The sequence below is a fragment of the Anoplophora glabripennis genome, unplaced genomic scaffold (assembly GCF_000390285.2).
Source record: "Anoplophora glabripennis isolate ALB-LARVAE unplaced genomic scaffold, Agla_2.0 scaffold33, whole genome shotgun sequence".
Classification (NCBI taxonomy): domain Eukaryota; kingdom Metazoa; phylum Arthropoda; class Insecta; order Coleoptera; family Cerambycidae; genus Anoplophora; species Anoplophora glabripennis.
In genome coordinates this window covers 2,015,223-2,030,121 of record NW_019416463.1, presented here as the reverse complement: position 1 = coordinate 2,030,121, position 14,899 = coordinate 2,015,223, and the positions used below count along the sequence as shown (strand labels likewise).

Genomic DNA, 14,899 nt, shown 5'->3' with positions numbered 1-14,899 from the left:
ACACACAGACACACACAGACACACACAGACACACGCAGACACACGCAGACACACACAGACACACACAGACACACACACACACGGAAAAAATTCCTCAAAATTTTGGCTGTTTTTGTATCCTTGAAATTCTATTTTTCCAAATTATTGTGATGGTTTATGTTGTGCTCAAGTTTCTAAATATATTTCTATGTTTCAAACACCCACACGTACACACGGACAAATACACACATACGCTCATACACACACACCTTATGGGACTTCTGCTCCCTTCATTTTGAAAAATTTCGATGGTGGAAAACTCGAGTAGGCGATCAGCTGGGATTTCACTCTTCACGGATTTTTCATTGTTAAGAGTCCAGGAAACGAACCCTCTAACCCGATTTTTGCGTTATCGGGGACAAACTTTTTTCGCCTTCAAGACCACCGTGTGTAATATACAACTTTTTTGTTCATTTATGATTACCCTATCTCATGCTGAAGTAATGGCAGTCAAACTTTTTACACCCTGTATAATAAATGTCCAAAAAGAGTTAACTGGCATTGAATAGAATCATTTTAGGAATAAAAATTATCTGGAAAAAAATCACTTTTATTCCATGCAATTTATTAGAATCGTTAGTGCTATATGCTACTACAATGCTTAATTTTATTGCGGTAGTGGATTGTAGAAGTAACTCAAGAGGCTACACAGTGTCTTCTCAAAATTCCTTTAGAATTTAATATTTAAGCTTAGTTTGTGAGACAAAAGGCTTGAGTGGAAAGATACAAAATTCAGTAGATATGTTCAAAGCACACCACGTTTTACCTTTTGTATCCATGATCTAAGCTGTTGGTATAAGAAACAAGCAGAAAGTATGGTTCTTTTTACAAACATGTTACAGAAATAACAAACATGCAAAGGATTTGTAGATAACAAACATCCAATCTATAATATAAAAACAAATAGTATTCAGATTATGTTTTGACTTGTTTTCCTTACAGATTAGTAGCCACGCCTATTTGATCACGTACCGCAGATGCTGGATTTTTAAATGCTTATTAGGTAAATAAATCCTGTATGTTTTATTTATTTTGAAAAGTTTTCATCTTCAGAAAAGTTTGGTTTTATCTCTTTTTAGAGATATGTAACACTATACTGACTTTACGCTATCATATGGACATCCTAAAATTAGACTTAACTAAAAATACCTACCTTGTTGCTGTTTGATGTTATTCAGAACCTTCTCTATCCTGTTCAGTTTGGTTTTCGAATCCTCTATATTGAGCTTCACTTTATCCAAATCTCTGCCCAATCTTTTAATAGAATCTGAACTGTGCAGCGTTTGTATGTAAATGTACATAATGCTCGTGATACCTTCGAATTGAAATATAAAAAACTTCACAATTAGGTTAGTTGAAAAGAGAGATAAAATCGTTTAAGTATAGTTTCCAAGAGAGTGTAGTTTCTTTTTAAAACTAATTGAGTGCTGTCTTTTAGATTGTTCTTGTTGTTTTAGTTTAATTGAAAATGTATTGATCCGATCATCTACATAATCTATTTATCAATCATCTGCAAAGTTTTCCTGTAAAAACTTATTTTGTCTTTCTCGGCCATTTTAGAAATATCTCTGAAGATTCTGGATGCAGAGTGATACAACTTGAACTTATGATATAACAAATTAAAGGAAAACATTAATGGGATTTGGAATACTGGTGACATTGTCACTAACAACTTTAAAATTATTCGTTTCACAAAAAGTATATAGGAATCTTTTGTTCGAAAGAAAATTTTGAGATTCTCCAGAAATGTTTCCTTTTCGATTGTATTTACATTTTTTGTAATCCATAAAAAAATTCTCGTTTATTTTTTTTGTTACACGAGAAAATATAACAGTAGAGTTATATTAAATATATTTAAATTATGCCACATACAGGGTGTTAATTAAGTATGTACAATAAATTCAACACACGATTATTTGAATGATTATAAGACGAAAAGTTCATATAAACATTGGTCCGCTGATGCTTCATTTTGAAGATATATATCTGTTAAACTTTAAAAAAAAAATCTATTTCGTAAATGTCTTAAATACCCTTTACCCTATTTTGTTGTAATTTGGCAGTGTAATTTGTAGTGTTAAGGGACTAATTTAACCCTAATTTGATTAGATTTATTAAGTCCAGTGGCGTCCCAAGCGGTACCTTAATGAATATTTTTGACAAAAAAAAATGTACGCCACTGGCTCTTTTGTAATTTTTATATTTTTTGAATTAAGCAACTAAAAATACAACTTTCTTGTATCTTGAATGTTTTTCGTATCTTGATTAATTTATACAAGAAACATGGAGAAAAGTTTCTTTCTTTCTGGAAATTCTGATTTTTTTATAATTTTCTATCAATAACATGTAACATCTAAACAATATAAAGTACAAATAACAGTTATTGAGTAAAATTGAGTGAATTTGAGTTTTTACAGTGTAGTCGAAGTACCCGCAGCAATGGACCCCGCAATAATCTTATGGAAATTGGGTTTCAGCGGATTGGTCTGAATTTTTGGTATGTTGTAGCCCTAACCATACTGATCAAAAGTCCCAATGGGCACGACCCCCAAATGGCGTATTTTCGCCGCTAGGGGGCACTGAAAGTCCCCCAAAAGCCAATTCATTTAAAAACTGCAGATTTTTCGCAATAACATTATGGAACTTGGGCTTCAGCGAAACGGGCTGAATTGTTGGCATGGTATAGCCATAACCACTCTAACAAAAGCCCCAATGGGCACGACCTCCATACCGTATGTTTTTGCCACCAAGGGCATTAAAACCCCCCAAATTCTATTCGTTCGATTTCAGCGGAATCGTTCAGAATTTTTGGTATGTTGCAGCCCTAATCATACCAATCAAGATTCCCAATTGACACGACTCCCCAAATGGCGAATAATTTTCGCCGCTAGGGGGCACTGGAAACCTAAACTAAAGCAAATAAAAGTTGGTTGAGTTAAAACATTTTCGTAGGTAATTCGTTTAGATGATCCCTTCTCTGCAAGAAACGGGAGGGAGATAGTAGTGAGAAAGCATCTCGCGCTAATCTAAGAGTTAAAAAATTCAGACGAGTTCGCTGAAACCTAAGTTTCATAAGATTATTGCGAAAAAGTTGTATTTGTCAAATGAATAGGCTTTTGGGGGACTTTCAGTGTCCCCTAGCAGCGAAAATACGCCATTTGGGGAGTCGTGTCAATTGGGAATCTTGATTGGTATGATTAGATTGATTAGGGCTGCAACATATCAAAAATTCTGAACGATTCCGCTGAAATCGAACGAATAGAATTTGGGGGGTTTTAATGCCCTTGGTGGNTGCCCCCTAGCAGCGAAAATACGCCATTTGGGGAGTCGTGTCAATTGGGAATCTTGATTGGTATGATTAGATTGATTAGGGCTGCAACATATCAAAAATTCTGAACGATTCCGCTGAAATCGAACGAATAGAATTTGGGGGGTTTTAATGCCCTTGGTGGTAAAAACACACGGTATGGGGGGGTCGTGCCCAATGGGACTTTTGATCAGTATGGTTAGGGCTACAACATACCAAAAATTCAGACCAATCCGCTGAAACCCAATTTCCTTAAGATTATTGCGGGGTCCGTTAGCATACATTTTTAGCCATTGATGACTCATATTTATATTGAGCAAAGAATATATCTCGTTGGTTTGCTTGGAATCCACCTGGTCATAACTAGCTTAATAAAAAAATCTCTTGTCGGCAAATCCAAATTTTGAATTCTTTTCTTTCGAAAAAATGTTCTAAACTTTTAGTCGAATGAAATTTAAAAGTACACTTCAAAAAAGGTAACTATTTTAAAATTTATTCATCTACATTACCGCTTTTTTTTATGTATTCTTGTTAGTAATAGTTATACAGGGTGATTCACAAATGATGACCAAAAATGAAAGCTCGTATTCTTTGGTGAATTTTAAGAGTGGGCTTCGTTAAAAAGATACAGGATGCTGAACTTCAAAAAATATTTTAAATTTTTTAAAATAATTTAAAAACTAGTAAGTGAAATAATTTGAAATCGGGCACATGTATTTATGTAAATATTGTCCAAAATCTGAGGGCTTTTCCTAAAATTTACATGCTCCAGTGGCGGAGAGACAGGGTATGGGTGACATAATTTTCTAAATAAAATAGTACGCCATTGCATTACGGTAACAGCCATGATATTTTCGGATTCGCCTTTCAGTTTTCTACAAATTACTACTCTCTTATGTTTTTTCGATAAAGCCTGATTTTTCATTTTTGGTCACCATTTGTGAATTTTTTATATTAGTCCAGGCGGTACTTGTTTCGGGTTGGGTAAAACGCATATGATAGGAGATTTTTGCTTTAACGGCTTCTAAATAACATCAGAAATGATAATATTTCTATGCAAATAAAAAAAAAGTCTTAATTGTTATTGCAAAGAAGTATAAAAAAATAGCAAAAAAAATCATTTTTTTCTTGGATTTCTCGTCGACAACTTAGCAACTATTCATTTTAGACAAAAATGGAAGAGGAAAAAAAGTTTTGTAATTAAATTTTGATCAAGATAGAGTTAGTTGCAATTCGAAAAAATAATTATTGTTGTTGCAAAAATCGGAAAAATCATTTAAAAAATTGCAAAAAATGCTAGTTTATTTGTCAATTTTTTTCAGACACTTGAATAATACCTAGGATCTTCATACTTTTCCCAATTAAACTTCTTAGTGCATAGAATCATCACACCAAATTTCATCCAATTCGGTTCGATAGTTTTTACATAATAATTGTTTAATTTTTTTATTTTTTTAAATTAAAGAATTTTCAAAATCAAATTTCTAAAAATCTAAAGCCTTTGAATACTTGAAAATTTCACCACAAAAAGAAGAGCTCTCAAGCTTTAAAATGCTTTTTGAAAAATTCAAATCGGACGATTAGGTGAGCCGTGGTGATTGTTTAAACATTTTCGCAATTTTCACGCTTATAAACAATTGCAATAATTTAATGTTTTTTCAAATTTTTTTTTATTTTAAAATATGGTTTGAAAGTACTCGGAAAGGCGAGTATTTAAAAAAAAACCTGATGATCCGCCCATTATTTTCGGAGTTATAGCCCGTTAAAGTTAACCCTTATTTACAGCAAAACTATAAGGGTATAAGGGCTGTTTTTTGAACTAATAGGTTTGTCATTCCGAGTACTTTCCAGATATAAATTTTCAAAATTTGCAATCACGGGCGTCCCATTTAAAATGTCACTCAAAGATATTCAAGACCGCGTGAAATCAATGAGGTATCAGTGGTGGGGGGAGCAAACACACAGCTACTCCGATCTGAATTCTCGAGTTCAAAACTGCGACGCTCGGAAAAATTTCACTTATCTCAGCTTCTAATGGACCAATTTCGATGATTTTTTTTTAAATCGATGTCTCGCAACTTAAAAAATTCAATTATCATATTTTCAACTACCTTTTATTATTAATTATTGGACTTTTGACATGCCGATAAACAGTTACTTTAAAAAATGATTAATTTATTATGTTTATTTATTTACTATGTTAATTTTCACATCAAAATTTTTGCATGTTGCACCATGTTGTTGGTATTAATTAAGTATCCAAAAGATTCTTATACTTTTTTTTATAAATAAAAAATAAATTTTAGATAAATATTTTAAAAGTAAACGAAAAAATTAAAATTATAATTATTGGACCGCCTGGACTATGTTTTATACACATTTTTAATTTGATCCGAAAATCGTGCTTGTATTAAATTGTTCCAAAAGCAATAATTTTCTCTATTAACCTTTTTTTTGTGAATTTGTGCAAATACAAGTCATCAACAGCCAAAAACAGTACACATCCGGTTTAGAAGACATAAAAAACCACTGACTACAGATCATCTTGTCAGAATTGAAACATTTGCACTTTGTTCAGAATTTGGATTAAGGAATTCAAGAAAAAATCAAATTAAAAAAATCATTATCTTCTTACTTATCAGCACAAAATACTTTAACCAGTTGCTTCTATTTCTACCACCAGGATCACAGGGGTTTATGTTGTCCATGACCTTATATTTCAATTGTAAAGATTTGGAATATGCGTGATGCTCAAAGTCGAACACCCTGCTGTCTTCACTCGAAGTGCTTTCCCTGCGTCTTCTAAACTCGGAACTTTGAGGAACTAACCCTATATTAACTTCCTGGCCTTGCTCGTTGGTATTTACTTTGCAGTCGCTGAGATCCACGTATAATTTCTTGAACTGTGACCCGCCAGTAAGCTTTCTCGCTGAAATTTAGAACATGACTGAGATAAGACTAGTTATTTCAACTGATATCCGTGATGCTCACCTGAAGATCTAGTGTTGTATTTGTGAGTGTAACTGTTGTTGCCTAAAACAAACTTGAGATCATAAATTCAAGTTTCAGGGCTAGTTTATCAATTGCTTTTTAACGTAACTGACTCTTTTCGTATATAGACTCATAAATTAAAGCATGAATTTATAAATACATTCTACGTCAAGATATAGATTTTATTTTAGGTTTAGGTTAAACAACAATCGAAAAACCTAGACTAAAATGTATAATGCAGTCATACCTATGTAATACTTGTGGTTAGGAGTGCATAAACTGATACCTGTAACGAAGACGTGGTTAAAATATATTGGCAATACTGACTTTAATAACGGTTTACCACAAGACCAACTGCTGGAATATTTTGAAGGTAGAGACCGTTCGCTTTCTGGAAAAAAAGAGGAAAACTGTATAAGAAGTCTGACAAATTACGAAAATAAATATTTAAAAACCTGACGTTTGATAGCAAGATGCTAGATTCTAATTGATCATTAATGTATTCCAATACATGTCGTTTTATGTATAAAAAAATATTTGGTAATTATTATATCGTATTTTAAAGAAAAATGTTTTTATACAACGTGCTTAGAAAAAATATAGGCGCAGCTTATAGACAAAATATATATTTTAAAAAATGGAACTATAAAAATAAGGTTGGTAGTTTGATCTCTGCTTGACAAGAGGGTCCGTGTAATTGTTGACATTGCGCATAGTTTTAGAAGTGAAGCCGTCCTTCGCATTGGGGTCAACCTGTCATATCTAACAAAGAGAGGCAATTTGTTAGTTCATATCTAAAGGGGTCGATCATAATACCCCCCGGACCTTGAAGACCTACAAACGTTAAAATTTCTAAGCAAGCGTCAGCCCTTACTTAGACCATAGACCTTATAAACTACTGGACTGTCCTAACTGTCATTTTGCCAATATAAACGGCAATCGCACGGACGTGTGCGAGAGAGATAGAGCTATTGCGGGCTAACGCTTCGTTCACAGAACTTCGACTGTAGCACGCTACACTTAATTCAACCAATCAGCTAGCTATACTCGATTCCTTACCCCTTTTTTCTGTTGGGCCGTATTCATGTTTGAAGTTAAAATGATTTTAACTACGATGCTACACTTTGTGAAAATTTTGAAAAATTATTGATTAGGTTTGTGTTATGTTTTTAATTATATTCAGATGAATGGTAGAAGGGACAAACGACAAATTTCCGATCTACCAAGACCATAAAAATAATACAGAGACTAGAAGACAAAAATGTTCAATTCCATTAAAAATATGTAAATGTATGTATATTAATTCTATGAGTAAAACTACACTTATGGTATTAAGAATTAGGTATAGTACTCATAAAAAACATGTCCAAGTAACAAAATTGCTAAAATACATATATTTGTTGATACTTTTGTCAATATTCTATGACTAGAATTTTGAAATGAAAGATATTTTATTATACTTATTTAAAAAATATTCATAATGACTATTTCCAAATAGTTTTTATAATGCATTCTTTATGTATTTCTGCAGCCATTTTTCTCATATCGTAAGCTCGATCAGTTAAAATGACTGCAAGCTCTTCTGACGTAGTTGTTTCAAATAGTTTTTTTTTGCAAAACTGCGTAAATTAAAACTATATCGATGCTTTCTTTGTTCAACATATTATTTAAATTTAATGTTTGCTGAACCACATTATGAGTACAATTCAGTTGAAACTGAAGGTAATTTGTTTGGGAATGGGGTCAGTTTTTAAAGAAAACCAGTTTATTGGTTAGTCGACGTTTCGGCTATATTTAAGCCTTCTTCAGGACACTAAAATAATTACAATAAATAAACATACACATCATTATACATATTGACTATTAGGATTAAAACAGATTAAAATTCAATAATATTACAATGATGAAGGATCAAGAACCAATCACAAGGAAACGTTTACGAAAATATAATAATAAATTTATCGGGTACTTACATCCAAAAAAGGTTTTCCGTGTAACAAATAATCTAAATAATGGGGAGTAAAATAGGTAGTATGTTGCTGTATCAAAATAGTACATTACTCGATGTTGATTAAAATATCTATGAATNTTACTCTAATTGTTTACAATTTTTTTTTGTACCGGTATACCAGTACGGTACTTGTTTTACCTGTATTTCTCTGCACTAGCTTTATCTGCCTTGTGCACATCAACGCGACTGACATCTCTTTCTAGAGCCAGTCTCTAGTTTATAAGGTCTATGACTTTGACTTATCTAGAGTAACTTATAAAATCAATGGTTTAAATTTGGTCATTCGAAATTAAGCTGGGCTACAGCCAACAAAGCTATATTTAAATTCCAGAAATTAATTATTACCTTTTTTATTTAATATAATTTTTTATTTCAATTACTATCTTATTGGAAGTTAGCATAGATTTGGTTGAGCTTCTATTTGCTAAATATATACAATTTTTGCATCGATATATAACTAAATTTATTTTTTTTTTACTGTTTTTGACTTTTCTATATAATAAATTTCATAGAGGTTAGATAACCAGATAATTTTTTTTATCATATATATCATTTTTTGAATTGATATGTAACAAAAGTTTAATACTTTATCAATTTTTCTACCCTTATTTCATTTTGTACTGTAAACTAAAAAATAAATCATGATACATACTAAACATTATAATAAATCTTTAAATCCATCTTTCAGTCTCTACGTGACCCTCATACCCTTTGTTTATATTATTTTCAAAAATATTTAACATTTTCTACTGTTGCTAAATACACACCTGTCAATGATACGTTGCTTCCTCTAGAAGAATTGTCCATGTAGAGATAAATTGCCACTTGTGTCATAAAAATACTTGTCATACTGACATCAATCTAGACATTTCAAAATACGCTTTGATTTCGGTAAGTATGAATCATAGATCTTATAGTTTACAAGGTCTATGGTATGAACCGCTATCAACCGAGACTGCGTTAATTTTGACAGTTTGACACTTGACACATGATAGCATAGATAGTGTGACTTTGATAAATAATATGAAAATTAAAGGGAATAACTGCTTACGCGCATGTGATGACGTCAGTAACGAACGACACTGACGAAACCAAAGCATATAAACGGAAATACAAAAACTTACTGTCGCTTTTCTAATAATTACCTACCTCATTTCCATATGTGTTGCACCTTCCACATCATTAATTGTTGTTGCACAAAACAGATAATGCTTTTCCATACTTCAAACTTGACACTGTTTAAACTGATTAAATCCTCAACATTACAACTCCCTAATAACACTTTTTAGAAAAAAAAAAGAAATGAAATGGTACTCTTTTTTGACGTTCCTCTAGATATTCCTCTACTTTCACACCCTCCATAAAAACGTATTACATTAGATTTCAATTATTTTTAAAATTTGGAAAAATTCCGTCCGAATTTTTATTTCTTATTCAGTGTTATTTCCTTTAAAAAGTCCTGAGGTAATTCCCAGTTGCCAATGAGGAAACTCCTTTTCCTAAAGTAATTTAAAATTTTATTTCTAGTTTGTACGGTTGTCGATTAAAGCGATAGGAAATTAACTAAACAACCAGAAAAACAGACCCGTACAGGCAACTAAGCCGTGTAAAAATGTAATTAAACGAATATGTATGTATGCACATCGCAGGGAAAGCAATAGATACGCGGGTCATTGCCCGCTGCAGCAGGATTACATGCGAATATGCTCCTGCTGGAATGATCCACATTCGGAATAATGGATGTGTGCTCATGTCTGTGTACATTTCCTCTTTACCGAATGTTCATACTCATTTATTTGACCGTATGTTGCACACACTGCAATTGCAACTGTATAACGAACAGAGAACCGGATATCGTAATTAGCCAGCAATAACGAATTTGAGGAAAATAGATGAATGGCAAAATACAAATAAAACGTAGCGAATGGTCGCTATATAAAAAATGGAACACACGAGCAATGAAAAGATCTTATATGACCAAAGCGTTTAGAAAATTCTGCCAAAGTAAAAAGTGGTCTGTTCTTTTGAGAAGACCCAGTCATGTTTTCGGACCCATTGTACATGAATCTGATGTCAGTTGGGCGCCAGCACACACCGTTTTTGAGAAAATGATCCCCAAATGTCCAAAAATGGGTTATTTACGAATATGATTATAATGTCCAGGCAAAAGCTGGTCTGTATACTAGATCCCATAATTTTGGACCCACTGAACATGAATCTCAACTTAAAACTAGCATCAACCATTTTCGAGAAAATGTCCTTTCAATTCATACAAGAGTGTGTTTCACTGTACCAGGAAGACCATGCGATGTAGGGTAAAGTGTTTGATAATTTTTTTTAAAATAACGCTTTATTTTACATAGATCTTAAAAATATCTATGTAGTGGGTTTTTCTTTCTCTTTTTACCTCTCACCTTAACTCTTCTCAACATCCAATAGTAGTATTCCATCATAATCATGTCCCACCTACCATACTACATTTTTCCATTTTCTTTAAGTCTTGGTGAAATCGTTCACCTTTCTCTCCGTTAGTCATCACAGTTTTGAGAAAAAAACCCACATAATCTAAGTTCTCTGGAATTCCTCACCTTTTCCGCTTTCAGAATTTTATAATTGTGATTTTTGTGACTATCCAAAAAGTTTTCTGTTAATATTTTTGAAGCCTTGACATGCAGACATCTCAGTTTCATTCATTTTCAATACAAAATCATCACACAACATTTTACGAATTTAAGGTCCATTGAATAGATCCTCTTTCCATTCCATTCACCTTCTTTGTTCAAAGCTTTAACGAATTGTTTCATTAGTTCAAATTGTATGTGTAGTGGATGAAGCAGAACTTTGGATGAATCTTGTAAAGGCGTTTGAGTAACGTTAAACGTAGTTTTGATAGATTTCTAACTCAAATAAAAAATGATATGTTTTTATATAGCTTTTCATTCATTTGTGTTTTATTCTTCTTCTATTCAATGTTATATTCTATTAATTTTCTTGATATTTGTATTTTCTAGATTTTATTTTATTAAATTGTAAAATTGTTTAGTTAATACTACTACTTTAATATAATTTTACTGAGCAGTGACAAGACAGAGATTTTTGTGTTTATTATTTGCATTTTTGGAAGGATTCTGTTGCATTTGCACAACTGTCCAGCTAATAGCCCAGGGATATGAGGAAAATGCCGCGACTGTAGAGTAGCCAAACTGTTGAACAACAAATTGATTCTAATTGTTTATAAAACAAAAATGACAGTGTTTTTGTGGTACGTTTTTGCAGTGGTAAAAAACAATTTTTTTGCAATAAAATAATTTCTTCCAATAAAAGAAGTCTTTCTCTTTCATACACCCGCAGAATTAAACTATCTTGGTAATTTTGTGTGTCAAGTTATTGCAAAAATAATGCCTATGGGATAAGAATTTAGAATTTTGCAAAAACTATTGGATGAATCGGTCTGAAATTTTAGTCACATATTAAAGACTATAAAAGCCAACTATTTATGCAATATCAAAGTCGTAGGTTGACTTTTTCAAAACTTACTGTTTATTTAGTAATAATCGAACTTTGACAGTTTTTTGCAATTTCCCGAGCAACAAATTATCGTATCGGATTTTAAAAACCGTCATTTTAAAGGTTTTTTTATTCCCTACAAGTTGGTTACCTTCACATTATAATAAAAATTATCGTTTTTTTCTGGTAGGGCAAATAAGTGATATTTTGGGTTAATTTTTATTGTTAATTATTAAAATACCTCACCTGATGATGTGTGGGTTTTGCACATATTATACTAAAATTCACCCAAATTTTATGAAAAACTTTACAGATCCTTGGCTACTCAATAGTCTCCACCAGGTCATTTATTTTCCTCATATCCCTGGACTATAAACGTTTAACGTTATTCCTCGTTGAAGAAAATACTGTTTCATGAGTCTTATTATAAATTAAGTTTTAGTAATTTGAAGTTTCGACATATCGAATGTTTTTATCGGTTCTAGACATCGAATTTTGATTATAATTCGAACCAATCATGTCCAAAAGCTCTTGAGACTGTCGTTTTAAAATGTCTCGTTTTATTTTCTAAAAGTTATAGGTATATATTTTTTTTCTGTTAATGTTTATAGTTCTATACGAGAAGAGAAGTTGCCTGATGAAGCAATCCCAAGTAAAATGTGGAAACAATAATCCCTTTGTAGCATCATTAGTTTATATCAAGGGTGTTAATAAGACAACAAGAATACAAGATACGTCTTTTAATAATCGAAGTTTGACTAACAAGTATGATAAATTTTTATCCCGAAATGGCGTAAGTATATCCATATTTTATATTATCTTACTTTAGTCTATTTTTGTAACAAGTATGCTGTTTAAGAATTTTTTTTTGTGTATGACAAATCCATTTGGCGGTGGCGGTCCTGCAGCAGGGACCCTGGCACCTGCGATAAGACGGGGCCAATCAATTCGGGAACAAAACCGTGCCGTCGGCAGCGGCGGGCGCATGCAACAGGGTAGGCTGCCTGCGAGCGGCGCGTTCGGAGGCCGGCTAAACCGCCAAGCCAGGTAATATTGATCGCCGGAGAGCGCGCTCTCACCTGCAGGCGCGCTGCTGCGAGGCTGCGTCCTATATTTAGACGTATTAAACATACATGCAGGCCGAGTTCGAGGGGACGGGGCCCGTGCCGCCGCCGGTGCGTATCTGCCCCCGCCGTACCGGGTGGACAACCCCGCTCGTTGCCGTGAGGCAGCTCGTTAGCCGCGGCGTGTACTCGAGTTGTTTTTTTTCTTTGAGAAAAGTTGAGCGGTGTAGGAAAATTACCTTTTCTGTTCTTAAATTACTCGTTTAGCATTAAGTTGAATATTTATTTATTTATTTAAAATTATTACGCCTGCTCAACGGGAAGAACCCAATTAGAGAGCAGGGAGAGCGAACTTTACAAATATAGTGAAAAAAATATAAAAAGAAATGAAATAATAACAGGCAAAAGTACTTAAATAATAAATGGACAAAATTACAATTTATGGCAAACCGAACAAATTATGTCTACGACAAATAAACATACGTCAAAAATAACTTTTTAATATTGCGTACAGTGGTAGGAAAAATGTTAATGTTGTCCTACACAGTTGAATAACTTTGGCACATAACGTATAAAGGAGTATAGTCAAGCACATTGGTTTTACCAGCCTTTAAATAAAAGGGTTCAATAGACCTAGCAGTAGCTTTAGACACATTGAAATCAATATTACGTTAAAATTCTGGACCATCGAAATTTGCATTGCTTAAACAGAAAAATAATATTTTGCATGTTACGTCGAATGATTAATGATTTATAACCAAAATGTTTCAGTCTCGCTGTACAGCGAGATATACAGGGTGGGCCATTAGTGTGAGAAAGTAAAATAACTTCCTTGTTATTCATAATACAGAAAAAAGTTTATATAAAAGTTGTCAGAATCAAAAACCTAGAAGACAAAATAAATTTGAAGCACACAGGGCGATGAGTAAAAACGGGACACTCCAAATATTACATTTTTTAAATGGATCAAAATTCTTTCGAATTTTGGAAAAAACGTGATCTCGAAGAAGTTGTATTAACTAATAACAGTTGAAGCAAAAATATTTGACAGAGTTATAGGCAAAGACTCCTATATTAGCTAATATATATATTTTATACAGGGCATTTTTTATACGATCATTTTTAGAAAGTTCAAACTTGATTTTCTAAACTTTTTCAAATGGAACACCCTGTATTTTATTGTTATATTTTATTCACATATCAGTCCACTTCAACTTATGTATGTTCTACACCTAAAGTCGTTAGTTTTTAAGATATAGCAACATTTCTGGAAAAACCTAATTTTTACTATTTTCGGCGGCACGAAATGGCTTTGGAAAAAACTGTCACATTGTGAGTTGAGTTAATTTTATTAGTTAATATTTATTTGTGGTATTCTATAAAATAATAAAATGTAAGTTTTTAATTAATTTAATTTTAGAAAATCTAGTTTAAACTTTTTAAAAATGATCGTAGGTATTATAAAAATGTCCTGTATAAAATATCGATATTACTTAATTTGCCTAACATTTGCCTATAACTCTAACAAATATTTTTGCTCCGTGTTAATAGTTGAAAGTTAATACAACTTCTTCGAAGTCGTTTTTCCCAAAATTCAAAGAATTTTCTACATAACTTAGCACTAAAATGATAAACTGTTGATATTGCCATATATATAATTTTCTCGGAAAACCATATGTTTAAAAATATACAGGGTGTTCCATTTAAAAAATATAATAATTTAATATAATAGAGCGGTCGATAGCCGCACGGTTTAAGGCGTCAGTACTTAAATCGATGTGTGCTATCTGCCCGGGTTTCGAATCCCGCGGTCGGTAGACCGTAGATTAGCTATGCTTGTACGGGGGATTGGCACCCTCTGTGCAGGTATGGTAGGGTGGAATAATGTTGGCTTGGGTCAATGTGAGAGATTGACACCGGTTGGCATTTGACCACCCCCCTAATTAATGAGGTTTTCCAGGTATCCCTCATTAATTAGCT

General features: G+C 32.7%; 1 protein-coding gene across 1 annotated transcript in view; it reads right to left on the bottom strand.

Moving 5' to 3' along the window:
- The window catches only part of LOC108912708 (SUN domain-containing protein 2-like), a 14,209-nt gene extending 7,809 nt beyond the window's left edge, over positions 1–6,400 (bottom strand). Inside the window, exons 1-3 of the mRNA XM_023454615.1 lie at positions 6,391–6,400; positions 5,982–6,275; positions 1,193–1,354 (exon numbers count right to left, since the gene is read on the bottom strand). Of these exons, the coding sequence (XP_023310383.1) occupies positions 1,193–1,354; positions 5,982–6,275; positions 6,391–6,400 (466 nt within the window). The remainder of the gene's footprint in view (positions 1–1,192; positions 1,355–5,981; positions 6,276–6,390) is intronic.
- Positions 6,401–14,899: the final 8,499 nt, after the last annotated feature.